Source organism: Limulus polyphemus, unplaced genomic scaffold (genome assembly GCF_000517525.1).
Source record: "Limulus polyphemus unplaced genomic scaffold, Limulus_polyphemus-2.1.2 Scaffold81, whole genome shotgun sequence".
In the NCBI taxonomy this organism is placed as follows: Eukaryota; Metazoa; Arthropoda; class Merostomata; order Xiphosura; family Limulidae; genus Limulus; species Limulus polyphemus.
The window spans coordinates 851,607-872,356 of record NW_013665691.1 but is presented as its reverse complement, the minus strand read 5'-3'; the positions used below and the strand labels follow the sequence as shown (position 1 = coordinate 872,356).

Below are 20,750 nucleotides of genomic sequence, written 5' to 3'. Positions count from 1 at the left end.
ACAGTTGTCTTGTGGAACACCCCATCTCTACAGAGTGTTATATCGCAATCAGTAAATAATGCAGGGTTGAAGCAAAACATACCTGACCAGGTAACACCCACCATAGACTTGGATCAGATTATCACTGGTAAAAAAAAGATTCTCTGAAAAGAAAACATAAATGAAAGGAAGTGATAAAACTTACCCCAGTCAAAGGTGAATGAACATGTGTAGAACTGCCACAGAATGGAGACAACATCCACCTGAGGAAGATACAGCCAGATCATGCAAATAATGAGTGACAAAGGTATTGGGAGTAGTCCACATTCCGGCCTGAACAATCTTCTCCAGTGACATGGGGAGAAGACAAATTTGATGAGAAGAAACATCGTGGAGATGGCAACCTTCTATGGATAATTCAAAATACACCAGCATGACAGGGGATAGAGCACAGGAAATAAAAAGTTGGGAATGTGATCTCCAAAAGGAGGCAGTATGTGCCACATAATGCTGTAAGGTGCAAACTGGACAAAGAAGTCAATCAGGATCAGAATGGGAGTACAGGTGGAAGATGGAAGGTAATGAAATGGGTATGAAAGACAAACTGCCTTCATGGGTCGCATAGGTCTTAGGAAGGAAGGACTGGTCGGGATATAAGATGACATAAAAGGAATGGTAGAGGATGTGGGTAACATTGAAGGCATAAATATCTGATTGACAACATCCACAAGCAAGGAGGAGAAGGAAATAGGTCTTGAGGGAGAGATAGTACATGTAACACGTAGAAAAATATTCAAAGGGAGGACAGTAAAGACCACAATGAGATTCCAATCACGTAAATCAAAGGAATTTGTGGACATACGAGTCAAAAGGAGAGAAATGACAGGAAAAGACAAAATCTAACAAAACTAGGAGAAACAGAAGGTGTCCAACAAGGCAACCCAATAGTTAGGCATGGCAGAAGTTGACAAGCCTTTGTCAAACAACCAAGTGAAGAATTGGGAAAGATGAGGAACAGAAGGGTGGGAAGGACAGAAACAATGTCAAAGAGACCAAAGGTGGAAGGTAGACCATCACCTTTGGTAAATGGACATGGATGAAATGGGAAAGGAAAGATGCAATATGTGGAGTCAGTCCCTGGACTAAAGCAATTGATCTGACAAAAGCCATGCATGAAGACAGAATGTGGTGACATCTGAATGAACAATGTCCAATCAAGGTTGACAGAGGTAATGGTAGAGGAGATTATACAAGTATAGATCAGAGCAGTGGGAACCATGGTTGTAGCTACCAATACGGAGCCAGCAGTAGGACTAGACATAGAGTGGTTTAGATTAGGAATAGAACTCTGGAGAGGAATCAAATAGGAGGGGAAGCACAGATGTGAAGACCCCTCCAATTTTGACTGAATGCATCCACAACCAATGTTAGTGGGTGTGGAATGGGAGACCAAAAGGAAGGAAGTTTGGTGTACCAGTGTGTGGAAAGGGAATATATGAAGTGTCCCCAGCTGGGAACACACCCACTGAGACCTGTGGATTGAGAGACCTCTCTGTGGGGAGAATCTTGCTGGGACATGATAATCAGTCTGCAACTAGATTCAGCATGCCAGGAACATGGCAAGTTAAGACCATTATGTGGGCCCAGAAAAGGAGATTTAGGATCTGAAAGCAGAGAAAACTGGAATTGGTACACCCTTGCTTGATGATACAAGTGTTCATTGTGGAGTTGTCAGAATGTACCATAACCACCCTCTCCTGCAGGAGAGGAAGGAAGTGGGACAAAGCTCAATGAACCACCATAAACTCAAGAATTACGATATGGAGAGAAGACTCTTTGATCGACCAGAGACTGGAAATACCCCCGGGAGTCGAAGTATAAAATTTTGGTTTATAAAATTTACGTATTTCATATTACATCACTTTTTTTTTTATTCTGACATGACATGACTTCCTTAATACTGCACAAAAGTTTGCATTATGGCATCGAAAAATAAATTATTAACATCTCAGTAAATAATTGGTTTAAAAAAAATATGTATACTTTACACATTAGAAAACTCAAACCTAGTCCTAGAATTTTGTACAGGAAATGCACTACTGCTAAAACATTACAGCTTATAATATTTCACATTCTTAACCAAAGTCATGAACATAGCTGAATAGTGATTTTTGATTCCTTTATTGTAAATATTAGTTAATATTTTTATAAAAATGCATACTTTAAATATATGCTTTATTTCACTTGATAAATCAATTTATGTATCAAAAGAAACACAGAAAACAGTTAAGGGAGCATGTTTGATTTCATTAAGAAAAAGTAAAACAATTTGATAAAAGTATCGTCAACTAGATGGCAGCACTACAATTAGATATCCTTTACTATTGTTATACAATCATATTTTGACTGAATTATTTATTATTATCTATTGGATTAAAAAGTTTTATATTGGATATAAACGTTTTCATTACACTTAATTTGTCCAAATGTAATGAATCAGAAGTCAAATCAGGATGCATTTAATGTGTACTGTACACATATTGCCTTTACAAAGACATACAATCCTAGTTGTGACATGACATAACAGCTTGTTATCATTTAAAGATATAACAAAATAAATAACTAAAAATATTTGCAGCTACCAAAAAAAAGTTGTGTATTAACACTTTTTAATAAAACATTTAATACATATATCTCCAAAACTTCATTAATTTGTTAGGTGGTGTAAGACTGGGATATGTTATATTAGGTAATTAGATCCAAGTTTTGATAAATTTGACTAGCAAAAAATTAAGGACATTTATTGGTAGAAAGATACAATCCACAATAATACCAAGCATCCTATAAAGATTTGAATGTTTTAATATTCATACACAAGTATGTGTATGAAGAAGTTCTGGTGGAATTTAAACATCACATCTTGCAAAACATTTAAAAAATTCTGTTCACTAGTTTCATTTTATTCCATCTTTTAATTTTATCATTCAATTGAAGCTTTATCATAATTGTTTACTATCTCTCTGAATATACAAGTTCCTTCCTAATACACTGTATATTGTTTTGTTGTATTTGATCAGTTGGATATGGATTGACTTCAAGGCATTTAGTAACTTGTTTCAGAGAAACATGTTCATCGTACATTAAACACTCCTTTGCATATGATTATCATTTTTAGCCATGTTTTATCTGCTTGTGTTTAAGAGGTCTTCAGATTATTTCATAAGAATATTTTGTGCCAACCTTATTCTAAAATAGCATTTTGTAGGATAAAACTGTAAGTCTATTTTCTAAGTCAAAACAAATTTTTATATAAAAATACCAAATTATGGAGTTTGCTTCTTTAGGATTAGAGATGTACATGATACTTATATTTCATAAATTTGGAAACTTTTGTTTTTATAATATTTTCAACTTCAAAATAACCCTATATGAAACTATATCTGAGCTACATATAAACACACATGAAAATTTATAGTTTTAGTAATTTACCTGTTGTTAATTTTAATATTGAATATAATAGTGCTACTGTAGAGTATTACAACAACAGACTTACTGGCATAGTTTGGCTTCCGTGAAGAGCATTGATGGCAGTTTGTGCTTCCACATGAGAGCCAAACTTCACAAATGCACATCCTGATAGGGCAAAAAAAACACTAACTTAAAAAATTTTTTTTTTAGTTAGATAGTAGTTAAGGTATGACATATGCTATAACATTATACATACTCCACTAACGTTACGTAACTAAATTATTAAACTAAAAACATGTGGAAATTTTTGTTAAAGCAGATACACTATCTAGGAATTTGGTAACTATATGACTTTAATAAATGAAATTTAGAATGAGATGGAAATTGTTCAGATTTCAAACATTTCTAAATACAAAAACCTAACGGCATAAGATTTAGTGACCTGAGTTGAATGCCTGCCAATATTGCATTCATCTGTACCTCAACAACCGATCACCCTGTATGTTAATTACACACACTGTTAAAAGGTAACATAAAATTACAAAATTGTTATAAAGTTAAATATTTTTGTATATTGATTACAATTTATGTATTAAAAAAGACCTTGGAAGTTCTTGGAAAAACTACACGAAGATTTATCTGTTTTTAAAAAAATGAATATACAAGCTTTAAACAATTTCAGCATATTTTAAGACTCTATTCATTTGTAATATATTCACTAGGGTTTCTTCATTATAAATTATCCAAGTCCTTTCTTTGGTAGTGCTACTAAAATATATATATATTAGAAATGTGTATGTCTAGAAATGTAAAAGCTGTATCAACCATAAAGACAATAGATATATAACAGACTTCTTAATAACTTAAATTATTTTAACGTGCCCTGAAAGCTGCAATTTTTCTTTAAACAAAAAGCTTTTTTGTCCATTTCATTCTTTTCAATAAAGTAAAGCTGGAGATTTATTTAAAGTTATCTGTATAATTAGATAGAAGATCAGTAAATTTTTATGGAGAAGCAAAGTCTTCCAATTAATCAAATAATCTTTCTAATGAGTAGTTTATGGCAAATTAAAATACAAGGCAAACATGGATATAAAACAAAACTTAGAAAAAAAGATGGAACTAAGTGTAGAATATAAGTTAATAATGAGAATATTTTACTACAGTTTCTATGTCAAAAGGACAGGAAACAAATAATTACCTAAAAATAACTCTTTCCTAGTTCTAATTTCTAACCTCACAGTTTTATAGAAACTACAAAATAACATTAACAACTTGTCAAAACATAGGTCTGATAACAGTTTAAGAACTATGGGTTATTCTAAATATGAAAAAAACCCAACAAAATTGGTATCTTTCTTGACAAAGATATATTCCTTATTTTCCCTATCTACATTATCAATCATAAACTGCATTTAATTAAGATTCCTCCTGTCAGAAATCAATGGAGCATGAAAAAACTTAAAATGCAGTCTATTATTAGTCAAAATGTATGAATAGAAATTTCATATTAAAAAAAAAGATAAGCCAACAAGGAAAAACAAGTTATGATCTATGATGAAGCACTTGTCAATAACAGTCAATGATTTCTACTTGAATTCAATTTTAAATAGTTTTCTTATTTCTAGCTAAATGATTCATTACAAAAATTAGTTAATTTTATTTTTAACCACATGAAAAACTAAACTCTGATCCTTATTGTTTTTTTTTAGAGAACAAGTTTTTTTTTTATTGAATTGTGTGCCCAAAAATAATTTTAAGTTTAGGTTTGTTCAAACTCAGCAATTGCTATCAATGACAACAAATATTAAAACTGAAGAAAAAGCAAAAACACAATATTAGAAATAACACAAATAATAATTATCACAATGAAATATGCAAAAAAGGTGGTAGTAATACTGGAATATACTTGTAATAAGACATGGGACTAATAAAACAACATAGATACAATCTTCAAAAAGAAATAAATCTATTAAGATGAGTCAAAAAACACATACAGTACAGCATCAGTAATTAATTAATTAAATGATTTACTCATGCCTGAGAGTAAATCAAAGTATTTTCATCTTCATGCATTCATATTATTCAAGAAACCTTTATTACATTGTTAGTGAATGGCTGTTCAAATCTTAAATGTATTTACTCAAAATCTTTATATAAATTCTGTACACTTATGTTTCAGTACTTAACATTTATCCCTTTACATTATCTATTACTTGTCTTAATTTGATCTTGAAGTGATATGAGCCAAGAAATATTCATATTATAACATTTGCTGAATCAATATAGTTGCTCACCTTTACTTTGGCCATCAGGTCCACGTAAAATTGTACATTCTTCTATCGTTCCATAAGGCTGAAATAACTGACGAACATCTTCTTCTGTTTGTTGTTTACTAAGCATACCCACAAACAGCTTACGGTCCTCTAAAATAATCATATAACCACACAAATCTTTTGTATTATATTTATAGTCTTTTAAAAAAAATATTATATATTCTTTATTAAATTATGTACCTCAATAAAAATACTAATTCTGTTTACTAAACTTAAAAAAATTATAAACAAATTTCAACTATATTCTTACCTTCATATCATACTGCTCCAAATAATCTAACACAAGCCAAAAATAACACTAAAATAAAACATACATAAAATTGTTCTCTGTAGTCAAGAATTTTAAAAATAGTATACAGAAACATAACATGCACTTTTTTAAATTTTAAGCGTAATCTTCAATAGGATTACATTAACTGATGCAATGTTAAAAGGTTAGAAAGAATTTATACATTCAACAACTAGGAACTTATCTTCCTGTGGTTAAATTCCAGTCACTGATTTTTACTGGAAGTACAGTGAAATTCCAGCATTTTACTTCAATATACAAAAAAAAATTCTACCCACAAAGAACAAGCAGTATTTTATCTTAGCCTTCTCTTGTTGGATTCATTTTTACAAGCTTTCCTTTCATTTTTCATAAAGAATAATCTGGTCAGAAAATGAGTGAAAAATTAATTTTAAGCATATTGCACTAGTAAAGCATTATGTTATATGGTCATAGACTATTTGTGAAATATTATTACAGTGTTGTCATATAGCATAGTGAGATTAAGATTTTTCTCCTCTCAACAACCCATAACATGCTTATGCCTGACACTAATGTATAACTACGAACAACAAATGATTTAAACACTACCTATAAAGTGTTTCTTTTTTGTGCTCAAACATTGTATTAACCTCAAATTACAAATTTGTTATTATTTAATTCACTACCAGTAAAGTCCACATATTGCACTGTATTGAATAATGTTCCATTTTCACTGTTATCACACTCAGTGTAAAGAACTGACCAATAAAAACTGTATGAAATCACTCATTTCCATTGTAAAATATGCAAGGATTCCCAACAGTAATTATTGGAATTAATTGCAAAAATGATAGTACTTTAGTTTCAACTTTTTGTTAATGATTTATATTTCATTAGGGATTCTGTAACCAACAGTACAGAAAGTGAAGGACCCACAAACAACTTGGCAAATAGTTTAGTAAAAGGCATTTAAGACCCCCACTTGTAATTCTAGTGTTAAATAAAATACACAAAATGCTTAACAGAAATACATACTAATTAACATATGATAGAGCATTTTAATGATTACTTCCTCTAATACTGTTTCATTACTGATACTAATGTATTTTTATTAATTAAAATGTTTCTACAGCTGTAATAGTATATTGTAATTAAATTTGTATAAAATATACACTTTTGTATTAATATTTCATTGACAAATGATTAAGAATGAGAGTTTGCTCTCCTATTCCTCATTCAGTTATTTGGAATATTTGTTTCCACAGAATATTTTAATAATAAATAAACCCAGCAAGACAATTGAATTTTAAATGAGCTACTACTGTTGAATAAATTTATTTTGAAATATGTATTAATGATTCTATATTATTTTTAGGAAAATGTAAAACAGGTATTGAAACATCTAGTGTGTGGACCACTTTTGAAAGATGTTTTAACTAAGTAGGTTTGGTGTTATTATACACACAATGCATGTTTAGCATACCAAACTTTGAATGTTAATGAAGCTACTTTTTATGCACTATCTGAGGTTCAGTTAGAGGCAGATTAACCCCTAATTCACACTTATGCTTGTAAAAAGTTCAGCAACACCTGAAAGATTTATCTTTTCTATTTATTTAAATATCCTGAAATTCTCCAATATTTATATTCTTAATTTTTTAGAAAAGCTTGTCTAAAAACATAATCCAATCAAAAAGATGGATGTTTAGAAAATTTACTACTTATGTTCAAAAATTGATGTATTAACATCTCATCTGCCTTTACCAAAAAAAAAAAGAAGAAAATACTATAAATACAAATACTTATCTTACAATATAAAATTTATATACTCTATCCAGTATAGGTAAGACTTTACTGATGGGAAAAAAATTCAGATTTAAGACTTGTAAGGTGTACTTTTTAGTGAGTGTATTCTGTATGAAAATATTATTTTTTCATGCTTTTGATTAAAACTTAAATTCTTCTTAAAAGGTTCCACTTTTTTGTAATAATATCTAAAAATGAACACATCTAAGAGAGCATAAATACCAATAAAAACCTCATTTTTGTTAGCAGCATTTAATGTTTGCAGAAATTAGTGACTTCTGTTACAAAATTTTAAAACTTGAGCTGATAAAACGATGCAGTTCAGTTTTAACAAATTAACATATGGGTGCAAGCTTTCACCCACATTGTGGATTTCCGAGTGTGTATCTAAAGAAGGTAAATTATAGAAACAAAATATATCATGTGTGTGACATGTTTTGATTTTGTAAATACAAATTTCATGGGATGGCCGCCTAACTATAGTCTTAGACAGAAGTAACATTTCTGTGTAGTACTGGTCTTAAAACAGCTTTCTGTTGTGTAAATAACTGGTGTGGCATTATACTATGTGTTGTTTTATTTTTCTGCCTATAAACATTCAAAATGACATATGCAGTAGAGCTGTGCAGTTTTTACAGTTCTTTGAGTTTAAGTGCCCATAGTTTGCTGATGTTCCCTTAACTAGCACAGATAACATGTTGAGGTTTTCTCATTCAAAACAGATTTTTCTCTGTTAACTTCAATTCATGTGCTTAACCAAAAATGTGGCTTATATAAGCAAGTATGTTATAAACATTACCATTCAAATATAGTAAAGGCTAATGAGCATTAAATTTTTAAAAGTAATTTTTTTTTCATACATAAAATTGCAAAGACACCTTGGTATATGGAATAACACCCAATTACCATACTTTGTTTCATTTAAAAACTCTTAGAAGTACAGACCTAAACCTAAAGAAGAAGCAAAACTCATACAGCTCTAATATTAAACATTATGGATTGTTTTTTGCATTACAGAAAATCATTTTGTTGATGTGTAATTTTACAAAAATATTTGAGAAAAGTTAAGTAGCTTAGTTATTTAGGAGTTGCAAATTTTTTTTTCCTATTTTAGTATTCAAAAGGAAAAAAAAATCTTGTATACTACCAAGGATACCTTTAAACAGTGTATACAACAGTACCATACTCATCACAGTGTTCTCTGTGCCCAGGGTCCCAAATTTTCTTAATTGGCCCTTTACATGATGGACTAACTTTTCTGGAATTAAGCCATTTGGCAGTCTGTCAGATATCATTTGCTCGAGAAAAATGGTCTATTAGTAGTACATGTACTGATTATGTAGTAAACATTTTTTTAACTTTTAGTCTGAGTTAAGTTATAATTCCATACAAAATACTAGAATAAAACATTTATTATTTCACTTTTAAACCCCATTCAACTTGTCACAAATACCGTTAATTATTTTTTTTCTTCTAGAAATGGTTCAACAATGCCACTGTCATTTTCAATCCTTTAATTATTACTTAACTGTTAATTACTACTAGTACTAGTGTTAGCTCTAAAGCTTTTATCCTACTCGTAAAGGTGTGGAACCTAAACCATTTCTTTAATTTAAATTTATAATAAAATTAACAACTCTTAATTACTTAAGATATAAAATACTTAAAAATATAATACTAATAGTGTAAGCTGCAACTTACAAGTAAAATATTGTCAATACTATAGACTATAGTTACTAATAGTAATACAGCATGGTTACCTAGGCCTATCGATTTCTAAGTTCTTACAAACCAAAATAAATTATATATATATATATATAAGCACACAAAGTATCTCTATGTAAAAAACGTTTTAACCAGACAAATATTTTTTTTCAAAATTTTATCAATTTAAAAGTAAAGATACACATATGTATTTACTAGCATGATTTTCCATTTCTAAAATTTAACTTTCCCTCTGAAACTGTTTGAGAAATCGCCACCTGGCATTGAATACAAAAATGAATCTTTTTTTTCTAATCCTTTTTTTCCTTCGTAATTACTAGACTGTTTACAACTTGTATATCACAATGGTAAAAACATACCGAAAAGAAAGAAAATTTACCAATACCTAAAAGCAGTTCATATTATCTTGACTTAACAGTTATTCATAAAATGCGAAAAATCATGGTAGTAGTTTTAGAAATTTAAGATTTCTTTGTAATTGAGAATATGCATTTAAACTAAAATTCTCTGGCGTGTAAAAGAAAAACTAGTAGAAAAATAAAAGTTAAATCGGGTAAACAATTTTTTTTACTATTATTTGTTTTTGAAGATAGGAACTTGTTATGCTGACATAAAGCAATTAAACTCTGTACGGTAAAGATTTCTTTTACCAGTACTATAAAGAAGAGCCATGACTAATGATCTGGATTAAGCTTTTTTCCCTTAATTAACCAGATCTATCGCATTGCATCCGGTAGGTGTAGTATATATATATATATACTATTGGTTAATAAAAACTACAGATATTGATTATATGTGTCCTATACAATTCATTCTATTGTAAGAATATCTTTCACATCGTTACAAGCACCTAAACATTTTTATTTCAATGTTATAAGTCCGTAAACTTACTACTGATGTCTGAAATGTATAAAGAGCTGAAGTAATATACAATTTATAATGTAATTGTGTTTTTCGAAAACCGAATTTACCAACTGTATTCGAAATATTTTCATGCAAAAAACTCGGGATCTAAGCGTTTGCAAATAATTGAATGTCACAATATTTAAACGAACCTATAATAATAACGGTTAATAATAGGCTTATGTCTTAACCCGTAGAAACCCAATAATTTCCAACAAAAAGACTGAGAACGACGAGTTCAGTCCTTTGATATGAACATACATGGTTATACCAAAGAGTGGTTCTAGTATACAAAAGTCAGATAAGAGATAGATGGTGACGGTACAAAAATTGTATTTAATGTATTCTTTTTAATGGCGAATTAAAAGCTATGTTACATAAATCCCAATTACTTGATGAAGTACTGAGTTATGACTTCAGTGACATTATAGGAGCATTCGTCAGCGTAGGAATTTTTAAGAGTTCTTGCTCTATGAAACAATTTGAAGTCCTTATTTGCATTAAATGATAAATTCCTGGTCCTAGTGACTCACTGAGAAAATATCGTAAATAACGGATTTTAGAATTCAAGCTCCAGCAACGTGTTCCTGCGACATGATGAGAAAACATATAGTTATTGATGGATCTTACAGACGAAACTTCAGCGACTTGATGAGAAAGCATGTAGTTAGTGATGGATCTTACAGATGAAACTCCAGCGACATGGTGAGAAAGCATATAGGTATTGATGGATCTTACAAATGAAACTCCAGCAACATGGTGAGAAAGCATATACTTACTGATGGATCTTACAGTTCAAGTTTTAACGAAACAGCGAGAAAACATAATTAATGATGGATCTGACTTTTCATATTCCACCGAGAAGGTGAGAAAGTATGTAGTCAGTGATCTTACAGTTCCAGTTTCAACGACATGGTGAGAAGACATATTGTTAGTGATGGATCTTACAGTTTAAGTTCCACCAGTGCAAGAAATTTTTTTTTAATTTTTAACTTTCTATATATTACTAATTTGTAAATGAATACTACTATAAAATATTATATCCAAACAAAGGAATTGTATAAAGTTTAAAGCGTCTACTACACCATATTACATGTTAGAAAATATGAAATAATGTTATCATAACATAAATCAAAATGACCCAAAGCAATTGTCAAAAAAACTCTGCAACAACAACAAAAAATTCAAAAACATCATACTTGAATATTTCAAACTGACAGTTAGTTACGCGTATGGTTTGAAAAATTAGATTCCGGCTTGCATACTTTAGTGTGCATAAACGATAAAACTTTAACTTAAAATATTTCAGTAAATTCCTCTTAGATTATAAACGCTGGAATTTTTTCTTAATTCAAATACACCAGCCCGGTTTGTTTCTTCAACATATTTTATGTTTGTATAAAACCGCGAAAAGAAGAGTAAAAACAATCTAAGAAAACTTTCGACGAGTAAAACTATTTTTACACATGAAACACGTCTTGGGAAAACGATTTTTTTTTCAGGCTTAAGTTTATGTTTAGCTACTTTTGTTTTGTTTCAAAGTTTTGAGTAAATCTACAAAGGGCAATCTGCTCACAGCCGTCACTAGTTTTGAACTGCTAGTTTGTCGAATTTTGCGCAAAGCGATATAAGGGCGGCACTAGCAGTGTCTAATATAGAAGTGAGATGACGAGAGAAGGACGGCAGCTAGTCGACACCACCCAACGACATCTCTTGGGCAACTATTGTTTGACCGAATAGCAAGAATTTACTGTTATTCTTATAAAGCACCCACGGCTCCAAAGTGCAGAGTACGTTTTTGTGACAACGAGCTGCTAACTATGAAATCTCGGATTCCCAGTCAGAGCACGCTCACTGCTGGGTCACGCCTAGTCCATATAACATATAACCATTTTAAATACGTAAGATACGCGATTTTATATAATTTTTGGTTTTTTTTGTATTATTTATTTATTTTGATAACATAGACCTTTTTTAATGTACATCTTTGATTTAGAAGTAAAATGTTTAGGTAGCCACAAGCAAACAGATGCAAGTACTTGCGAATATAATTACTCTCATAAAATATTCAACAGTAAAGACAATGTTGTAAATAAAAAACAAGTTGCAGCAGAAGCAGTACTATAAATACATAGTAGGTTCCAGTAGTGGCAACACTGCTATAAATACATAGTAGGTTCCAGTAGTGGCAGCACTGCAATAAATACAAGTAGGTTCTAGTAGAGGTAGTACTATAAATACATAGTAGGTTCCAGTAGTGGCAGCACTGCTATAAATACATAGTAGGTTCCAGTAATGGCAGCACTGCTATAAATAAAAGTAAGTTCTAGTAGAGGCAGTACTATAAATACATAGTAGGTTCCAGTAGTGGCAGCACTGCTATAAATACATACCAGGTTCCAGTAGTGGCAACACTGCTATAAATACAAGTAGGTTCTAGTAGAGGCAGCAGTATAAATACAAGTAGGTTCTAGTAGAGGCAGCACTCTAAATACATAATAGGATTCAGTAGAGGCAGTACTGTGAATACACAGTAGGCTCCAGTAGAGGCAGTACTGTAAGTACATAATAGGCTCCAGTAGAGGCACTGGTGTAAACACTACATAAGCCGAATTAGAGGCAGTACTGTAAATCTATTATAATAATACTCAGTTTTATCTGTCTTGAAAATGCGCGCGCACCTTACAACCTAAATGAGCATGCGCGCACACTTTATTTCAACAGATATCAACAAAAAGCAAAATGTAAATATACTTTAGTAGGCATTTTGTATAACAACATATTAAAAACTTATCAAAGTTTTTAAAAAGGTCTAATGTTAGGTCGTAGAATAGCATTATTCCTTTATTTACTGATAGCATAAAGTACGGTATAGTTTAGTCCTAACTAAGTTAAAGCAAAAAACGCACACAAGTTACAGTGTTAATTTATCTCTTTATCGAATATAGGCCGTAAAGGCTTAACTGCTGTTAGGCCTAAAACAATTGGACTTATAGAATTCTTTTGTATTATTTTAGAAATCCTGTATATAAAGAAGTACTGCAGCAAAAAAGATACTATCTGACAGCAAATATTTTGTGGGTATCTACTAGTATGCTCCCCAGTGGCATAGCGGTATGTTTGCGGAATTACACTAGCAAGAAACCAGGTTTCGATACCCGTGGTTGGCAGAGCACAGATAGCCAATTGTGTAGCTTTGTGCTTAACTTCAAACAAACTCTGCTAGTACTATATAAACCGAACTAGAGGCAATACTTTAAACAAAGTATAAGCTGTATTAGGAGTAGCGCTGTAAACACTGTGTAAGCTGAAGTAGAGACAACACTGTAGGTACAATGTAAGCTGCGTTGAGGTAACATTGTAAACATAGTGCAAATTGCACTAATCAAAATGTGTAAGATACATCGCAGACAATATTTACTGCAAGTACTGTGCGAGCTACATTTGAAACAACACTGTGAGTACATTGTAAGCTACAGTACAGGCAGCACCGTAAATAGAGTGTCAGTTACACTGGTCAGCAGTATAATTCCAGTGTAAACTGTAGTTTGAGACAAAGGTAAATACAGGGCATAATCTGCTTTTGAACCAACACTGATAACCCAGGCCTACGATGGTTTTGTGGTCTTGAAATTTTTACACGTTCTACAGTAATTCCTATACGCTTAATCCGAACATTATATCCATTTTTCTCCATCACGTACAGATTTTTCACAAAACGTCATATGCACTTTTACATAAGTGAATCATTTTCATTGAAATCGGGTCACATTTGTTATGCTTAAAATGTTGACCACCATTAGCTATAGATTTCTCTAGACCAATCGCGACGTGAGAGTCTTATCGATCGTTTTAGAACCAACGAGAAACATACCACTAGTATATAAGCAGTTAACAGGCCGCATGACGTGTCATTTCTGGATAGTATTTGTTTGTGTGTGCACTTTGACATTACTTTTTTATTTTCAATATTATTTATTCGTCGCTATGGCAATAAGGGGTTGTGTAAATGACCCAAACATATTCTGTTATATCTATGGTATATTTGTTGTAAAGAAACAAAGGCAAAACATTACAGAATTCGTCAAAAAAGCGTATTACGCATATTCTGAATAAAACTTGGGGACCAAGACATATCATGGGCTCCGCAAAATGTTTGCAACGTTAGTGTAGAAGAGTTGAGACAATGGACAAAAGGTAAGAAAACGTCTTTGCCTTTTGGAATTCCATGGTCTGGCGTGAGCCTAGAAGCCACAACGCACGAAATGAAAAGGAAATTTCTTATCCGAACCTTCAATTTGCTATAAGACCTGTTGCTCATGAACGTGATGTACCTGTACCTACGCGACCGGAGACTTTTGATACAATTTCATCTGATTCTGAATCAGATGTCATTAGAAATGATGATAGGGATTGTTTTCAACCTGAAACGTCTGGTGATTCACAACTTTTCACACAAGATTTGGGCTTTCTAAAGAATTCTTCAGATATTTTGGGCTTCAGGCTTCGGGCTAAGAACTACTATCTCCAGGAGCATCATTTTATTCGCACATAAGTTGTGAGAAAGAGTTTATACCATACTTTTTTGTAAGACGGTTCGCTGGTTTATTACAAAAATATTGCTGAATTAATACAATGCTAGGAGCTGCAGTCTATGAAACAAGTGAGTGACGATTGTTCATTGATTCCTCCAAAAGAAGTCTAGAAGGTGTTCTCCTTCCCAATGTTAACATATATGCATCTGTTCCTATTGCGAAAATCTCGAACTTCTTTTTAATAAGGTCAAATACAAAGAACACAGTTGGCTACTTTGTGGAGAATTTAAAGTCCTTTGTATGTTGTTGGGTCAACAGTCCGGTTATACAAAGTTCCATGTTTTTTGTGTGAATGGGACAGCAGAGCACGAAATCAGCATTGGATAAAAAAGCAATGGCCATGCAGAGTCAGCCTGATACCAGGATAAAAAAACATTGAACGTGAAAGTTTGGTTGACACAAAGAAAGTCCTATTACCTTTACATAAAACTGGGCTTGATGAAGCAGTTTGTAAATGGCTTAGACAAAGATAGCGACTGTTTCAAGTAGCTATGTGGCCAATTCCCAGCTCTTTCAGAAGCGAGACTTAAAGAAGAGATTTTTGTTGGGCTTCAGATTAGGAAATTGACTTTAGATGAACGGTTTTGAAAGGACAATAAGGAAAGTTGAAAAAGAAGCGTGAATTGCCTTTAAAGATGTTATTGGAAAATTTTTAGGAAACAACAAGGACCCAAATTACGAAAATATTATCAATAACATGCTCGATAAATTCGAAAAGTTGGGCTGTAATACCAGCTTGAAAGTTCATTTCTTACACTCTCATATTGACTGTTTCCCTGAAAATCTCGGTGCCATCAGCGAAGAAAAAGGGGAAAGGTTTCATTAAGGCATCAGGAAAATGGAGAGGAGATATCAGGGAAGGTGGAACATCAGCATGATGACTGATTATGTTGGTCATTGAAACGAGATGCTCTAGACGCAATACATAAAAGAAAGACCACAACACGTAGTTTAGAGACTAAAAGACGTATATTTCACACACACACAAATCAGGATGCATATTCGTTTGACATCACTGTTCTTCCCTTTTCTTCAGTTTGTTTGTATTTTTGTTAACAAACATAATAATAAAAAATGTTTTGTTTGTTTATAATTAAGCAAATTATAATTAATGGGCTATCTGTGCTCTGCCCACCACGGGTATCGAAACCCGGTTTCTAGCGTTGCAAGTCCGCAGACATACCGCTGTGCCACTGGGGGACTTATAAAAAATGTTCATTGTGGTAAACGAAATAATAATTTGATTTAAGTAAGAATTTTTTTTTTCTTCCTGATTTGTAAAATATCCTTACGTGATAGAAAAAGGTAATATTATTTTCGAAATCTTCATAGCTGGATTATGGAAAATCCGTTATTAAAACCAAAAAAACGGTTCTGAAGTTTAAATTCGCAGGCCTGTGTAATACAACACAAGATCAATTAGACGAAAAATTGTACAAATGTCATTTACTAATTACAAGCTGACGAGATTCTAATGTTCAACGAAAGAACTGGACGATGATTTGTAGCAGTCTAAAGGTAGGTCGAAATGCTAACTGATTTACAGAAACACCATCCAGTATAAAACTTTAAGAAAAATGCAAACATTTGCTAACTACTTTCGAGTTACATCGTGAATATCATGCAGTTGCATTTGATACAGCTTTTTAACAAAAAATTATATAGAAGAACACTTTAAATGCTGAAGGAAGTTGAATTGAGGAAAGAAAAAAGGGGAGCGTCATAGCAAAAACATATAATAGAAAAATAATTCGAAAAACTGTAGCCGCGTTTAACACAACACTGTAACGTTTTTATTTCTCCAATCTTAAACTCAGTCACAGCTACATCTTAGTCAATTCTCTAAATGACGAACATTTGAGACAAAGGTTTGGATACGGTATATTTAAAAAAATATCGTTGATAATCTCAAACTTATAATAAAATAACACTGTGTACCCTAAGGAAGATCCTTTTGAAAATACTTCTGTGAAAAGTGGATTAGGGACAGAACTAGATGGTTTGTTGAAACTGCACTCCTACCCACGGCCTATCTCCCAACCCCCCGAAATCGCACGCATTTTTCTCGATTTCCGATCTTTTCAAGTAATTTTCGTTCGTTATCTTTCACTGTATACCGAAATTATATATATCTATAGTGCTACCTTGGGTTGTGCGTGGCCCAGTGGTCAACGTGCCGGACACTATGCATCTGTGGATACAATATTTCTGTCCTCATTACCAGAAAACAACAACAACAACAACAAAAAAAAAGAGAGAAAGAAAAAAAATCGCTTTCCACGCTTTCAGACTGTTGGTGCGTTATAAGGGTGATGTCGAATCTCACTATCCTTAGAGTGAGCATGATTAGCTTACATATCACTGATGATGAGGAAGATTGTAAATCATTGGAGGAAAAGAAAAAGAAGTGGTATAGCGGTCGGAATACACAGGGGACTTGACTACTGTTTTACATATCGCTACTGATTTTCTAGTGTTGTTGCTGCAGGCTATCAGGCAGGCGGTAGCACTGCCTATGTAAGGATGGCTCGGATTGTTCATCGAAATGGTATTTTAAATATCTTCTCAATAGGACATCAGAACTTTACAATACTATATAATGTTTCCTTTTATAACAATATCTATGTAATGACTGAGTCACAAGTTGTGGGAATGTCTTGTTCTTCTTTCTTCTGCTTCTTTTTATTACATGATAACTCAAAAACCAAATCAGTGGTGTCAACTAATTGCACTGAGGTGACATAGTTTCAAACGGAGTATCCGCTTTTATAATCATTATTAATAACTGGTAGTATCTCAAGAAAAACATAATTATAGTGTAAATGATGTTATCATTACCCCTTGGAGTTAACTTTTTTTTACAAAAATTCGATAATCCTTTAAATAGCATAAGTACAAGGTGAAACAGGAATTAGCAGCCAAACATAGATAAACAATAAATATTACCGTTTGAAACTTATTATATTTAGAACTTGCTTATAAATACAACCTTCCTATGTCTATTGAAACATTTCATTAAAAAAACAAAAAACAAATTTTCCATAAACGGCAAAAATTAACATATAGCAATATATATAGCAATCACAGTTGATTTTAATTTATCCTATTTTTGTCAATTAACATTCAACTACAGTGTGTGCCTGCGATATTATGTAGAGATGATGCAACTACCATCTCTATTATCTTGTTTGCATTGGTGTGAAGGATTGATATTAGCCATTCTTATATTTACTTCCCTTTTTGAAATGTTTATTCTTTACTTGTACTCTTTGTTAGTGTTGTTCATCCTGAAAAGGACATCTTCCAAAAAAGCACAAACAAAACACATGCATATATGTTTCAAACGTGTAATAAAAGTTAAAACTCATGTTTTTTCTGCTAAAGTTGTGAACGTTTAAGAATACTTCTCTACTTGTGGTTCTTTGTACTCCACTTTTATTCATCATTGTTTCGAGTTTCCATTTGCAGTTCAACGAGTATGCAATTTTGTGCAAGGAGAGTTAAATTTTTTCATACCAAAATGTTAAAAACTCACAAGCTTTCCTTCTGGATTTTCTCGGGAGACTCAGACTCCTAGCCTAAAATAATGCACCTCCTCTCACCCACCAGATAAAATCTCATGATCTGCCGGTGTAGAGTGTTGAGACAGTTTTTAAGGATTAGTGTTAAGGAACGTGGGCATTAGCAAAACATTGATCACAAAGATAGAACGCAGTGCTTCAGTTCGAAAATAAAATATAAAAGAATAATATTTATGTCTCGTTCCACATGCGTTACAGTTAGTCTTAAGTTCAGAAATCTAAGACTGGTACATCATGCCAAAACGTATATTCAAACTCGACTGTATTTTGAACTAAAACAAACATGGTTGGTAAGATAGAACAGTGCTATTATAACTGCGAGAAAATGTAAGGTTTTTAATAAATAATAACTTAAGGTTATGGATCCCGTTTGATACATTCTTAAAATCCTGTAAACCATAACTTTTACAAGTTGAATGTTTGTTACACGTGTCAAAGATAAGAATTTAGAATATCTCCTTCGTAAAATATAACCCTAATCTGTATACAAATATTATTGCATCATCAAACAAAGTGTAAATATTTTATCTTCCGCATTCAAAGTTTTCGAGATTTTTTTCCTTTTATATTTGACGTTAATCCGTGTACATAAATAAACGCAAATATAATTTAGACTTTACCAAGAGTATTCTGAAAGTTTTCGCGAGGAAACTTTACATCAATTACTTCACTAAATATTGTGTATGTGATAGTCGTTTCATGCAATACAAGAAAGATACAAAAATACGGGCCCGGCATGGCCAGGTGGTTAGGGAGCTCGACTCGCAATCTGAAGATCGCGGGTTCGAATTCCCGTCTCAACAAGCATGCTCACCCTTTCAGCCGCGGGGGCGTTATAATGTTACGGTCAATCCCACTATTCGTTGGTAAAAAAGTAGCCCAAGAGTTGACGGTGGGTGATGATGACTAGCTGCCGTCCCTCTAGTCTTACACTGCTAAGTTAGGGACGGCTAGCCCAGATAGTTTTCGTGTAGCTTTGCGCGAAATGCAAAAACAAACAAACAAACAATACAAAAATACGACTGTGCGAAGCCACGTAAGCAACCAGTTAAGGAGACGATGACGAATATACCAGAATTAGATTCTCTGTACCAAGTTTTTAGGTTTAAAGCAGAAGATCTTCAGAGTACGTATCTAAGATATTTGGAAAGGAGGACTCAACAGCATTGACAGTGTTTTGCCTGATTCAATCCATCAAACCTTCTTTGGTGAAGCTCCCTCGGGGGATTGTACCATCTGCAAGAATTAAGCAAGAAAGTCTTAAAGAGAGGCTCCGGATAGACGGGCTGGAATTTCGATGCATTTATCGAGGATTAATGAAGCGGCCTCTGTAGGCACTATGACATATGAAACGACGATGAAGACAAATAGAAAAGACATTTCTTGATTAATGGATTCACTCGACAACACCAAGGAGGTTTAGTTTAGTCTCTAGGGGCGTCAGCTGGCATCTGTCTTTATGGATCTTGACTGCTTTAGACTTTGATAATATTTTCTGTTGACTATCTTAAATTATTCAAAGTCGATGATTTATCAAAATGGAGTTTTGGCTAAGAAAGTTTGCCACGAAATAATTAACAGAAATCTGAGAAGATTTCACAGGTTTCACGAATATTCGTCTAGAGCTCAAGACCAGTTTGCGTGACGAGAAATACATCTGGTGAGATTTATATTTTCGTTTTTTCAAAACTTTAGGCTTTCCAGGGTAAACACATACGTTAAAGTCACGAGCGCAAAGCCGAGAAAGGTATTGTTCATTTGAGGCATTATGGGATATGTTTTGAAATGATCCCCTGTAGTTTTAAGCATTTTGGTGGATTTAGTGTTGCTTTCAAAGAAAAGCTTCAAATACTGAAGAATGGAGGTCGTTGAATAACTTTAAACACTTCAATAGGCTTGTGTTTGAAGCTTTAAAATACATTATCAAATAGAACCACATTGCTCAATTTGAAGCGTTCTCCGGATCTTACCTTCAGCGAGACGATTATTCATGCGCAGTAATACTTAAAAGTAAAAAGCATAAAATCGGTTCACATATTTACGACGTTACTAAAAAACGTCTAATTTAAAGCCATACCGTATATATATATATATATATATATATATA

At 32.5% G+C, this 20,750-nt stretch overlaps 1 protein-coding gene across 6 annotated transcripts in view; it reads right to left on the bottom strand.

The window, feature by feature from the left end:
* The window catches only part of LOC106467559 (CUGBP Elav-like family member 4), a 477,292-nt gene that overhangs the window by 32,061 nt on the left and 424,481 nt on the right, over positions 1-20,750 (bottom strand). For 5 of the 6 annotated variants that reach the window (XR_002612565.1, XM_022396447.1, XM_022396438.1 and 2 more), the window contains 2 exons: positions 5,745-5,873; positions 3,533-3,612 (listed from right to left, as the gene is read on the bottom strand). Coding sequence is in view for 5 of the 6 variants with exons in the window: in XM_022396447.1 (XP_022252155.1) it covers positions 3,533-3,612; positions 5,745-5,873 (209 nt within the window). In the remaining variant the exon portion in view is untranslated. Of the gene's footprint in view, positions 1-3,532; positions 3,613-5,744; positions 5,874-9,759; positions 9,809-20,750 lie in introns of those variants that run through there. The other variant, XM_022396462.1, reaches the window with a different exon arrangement.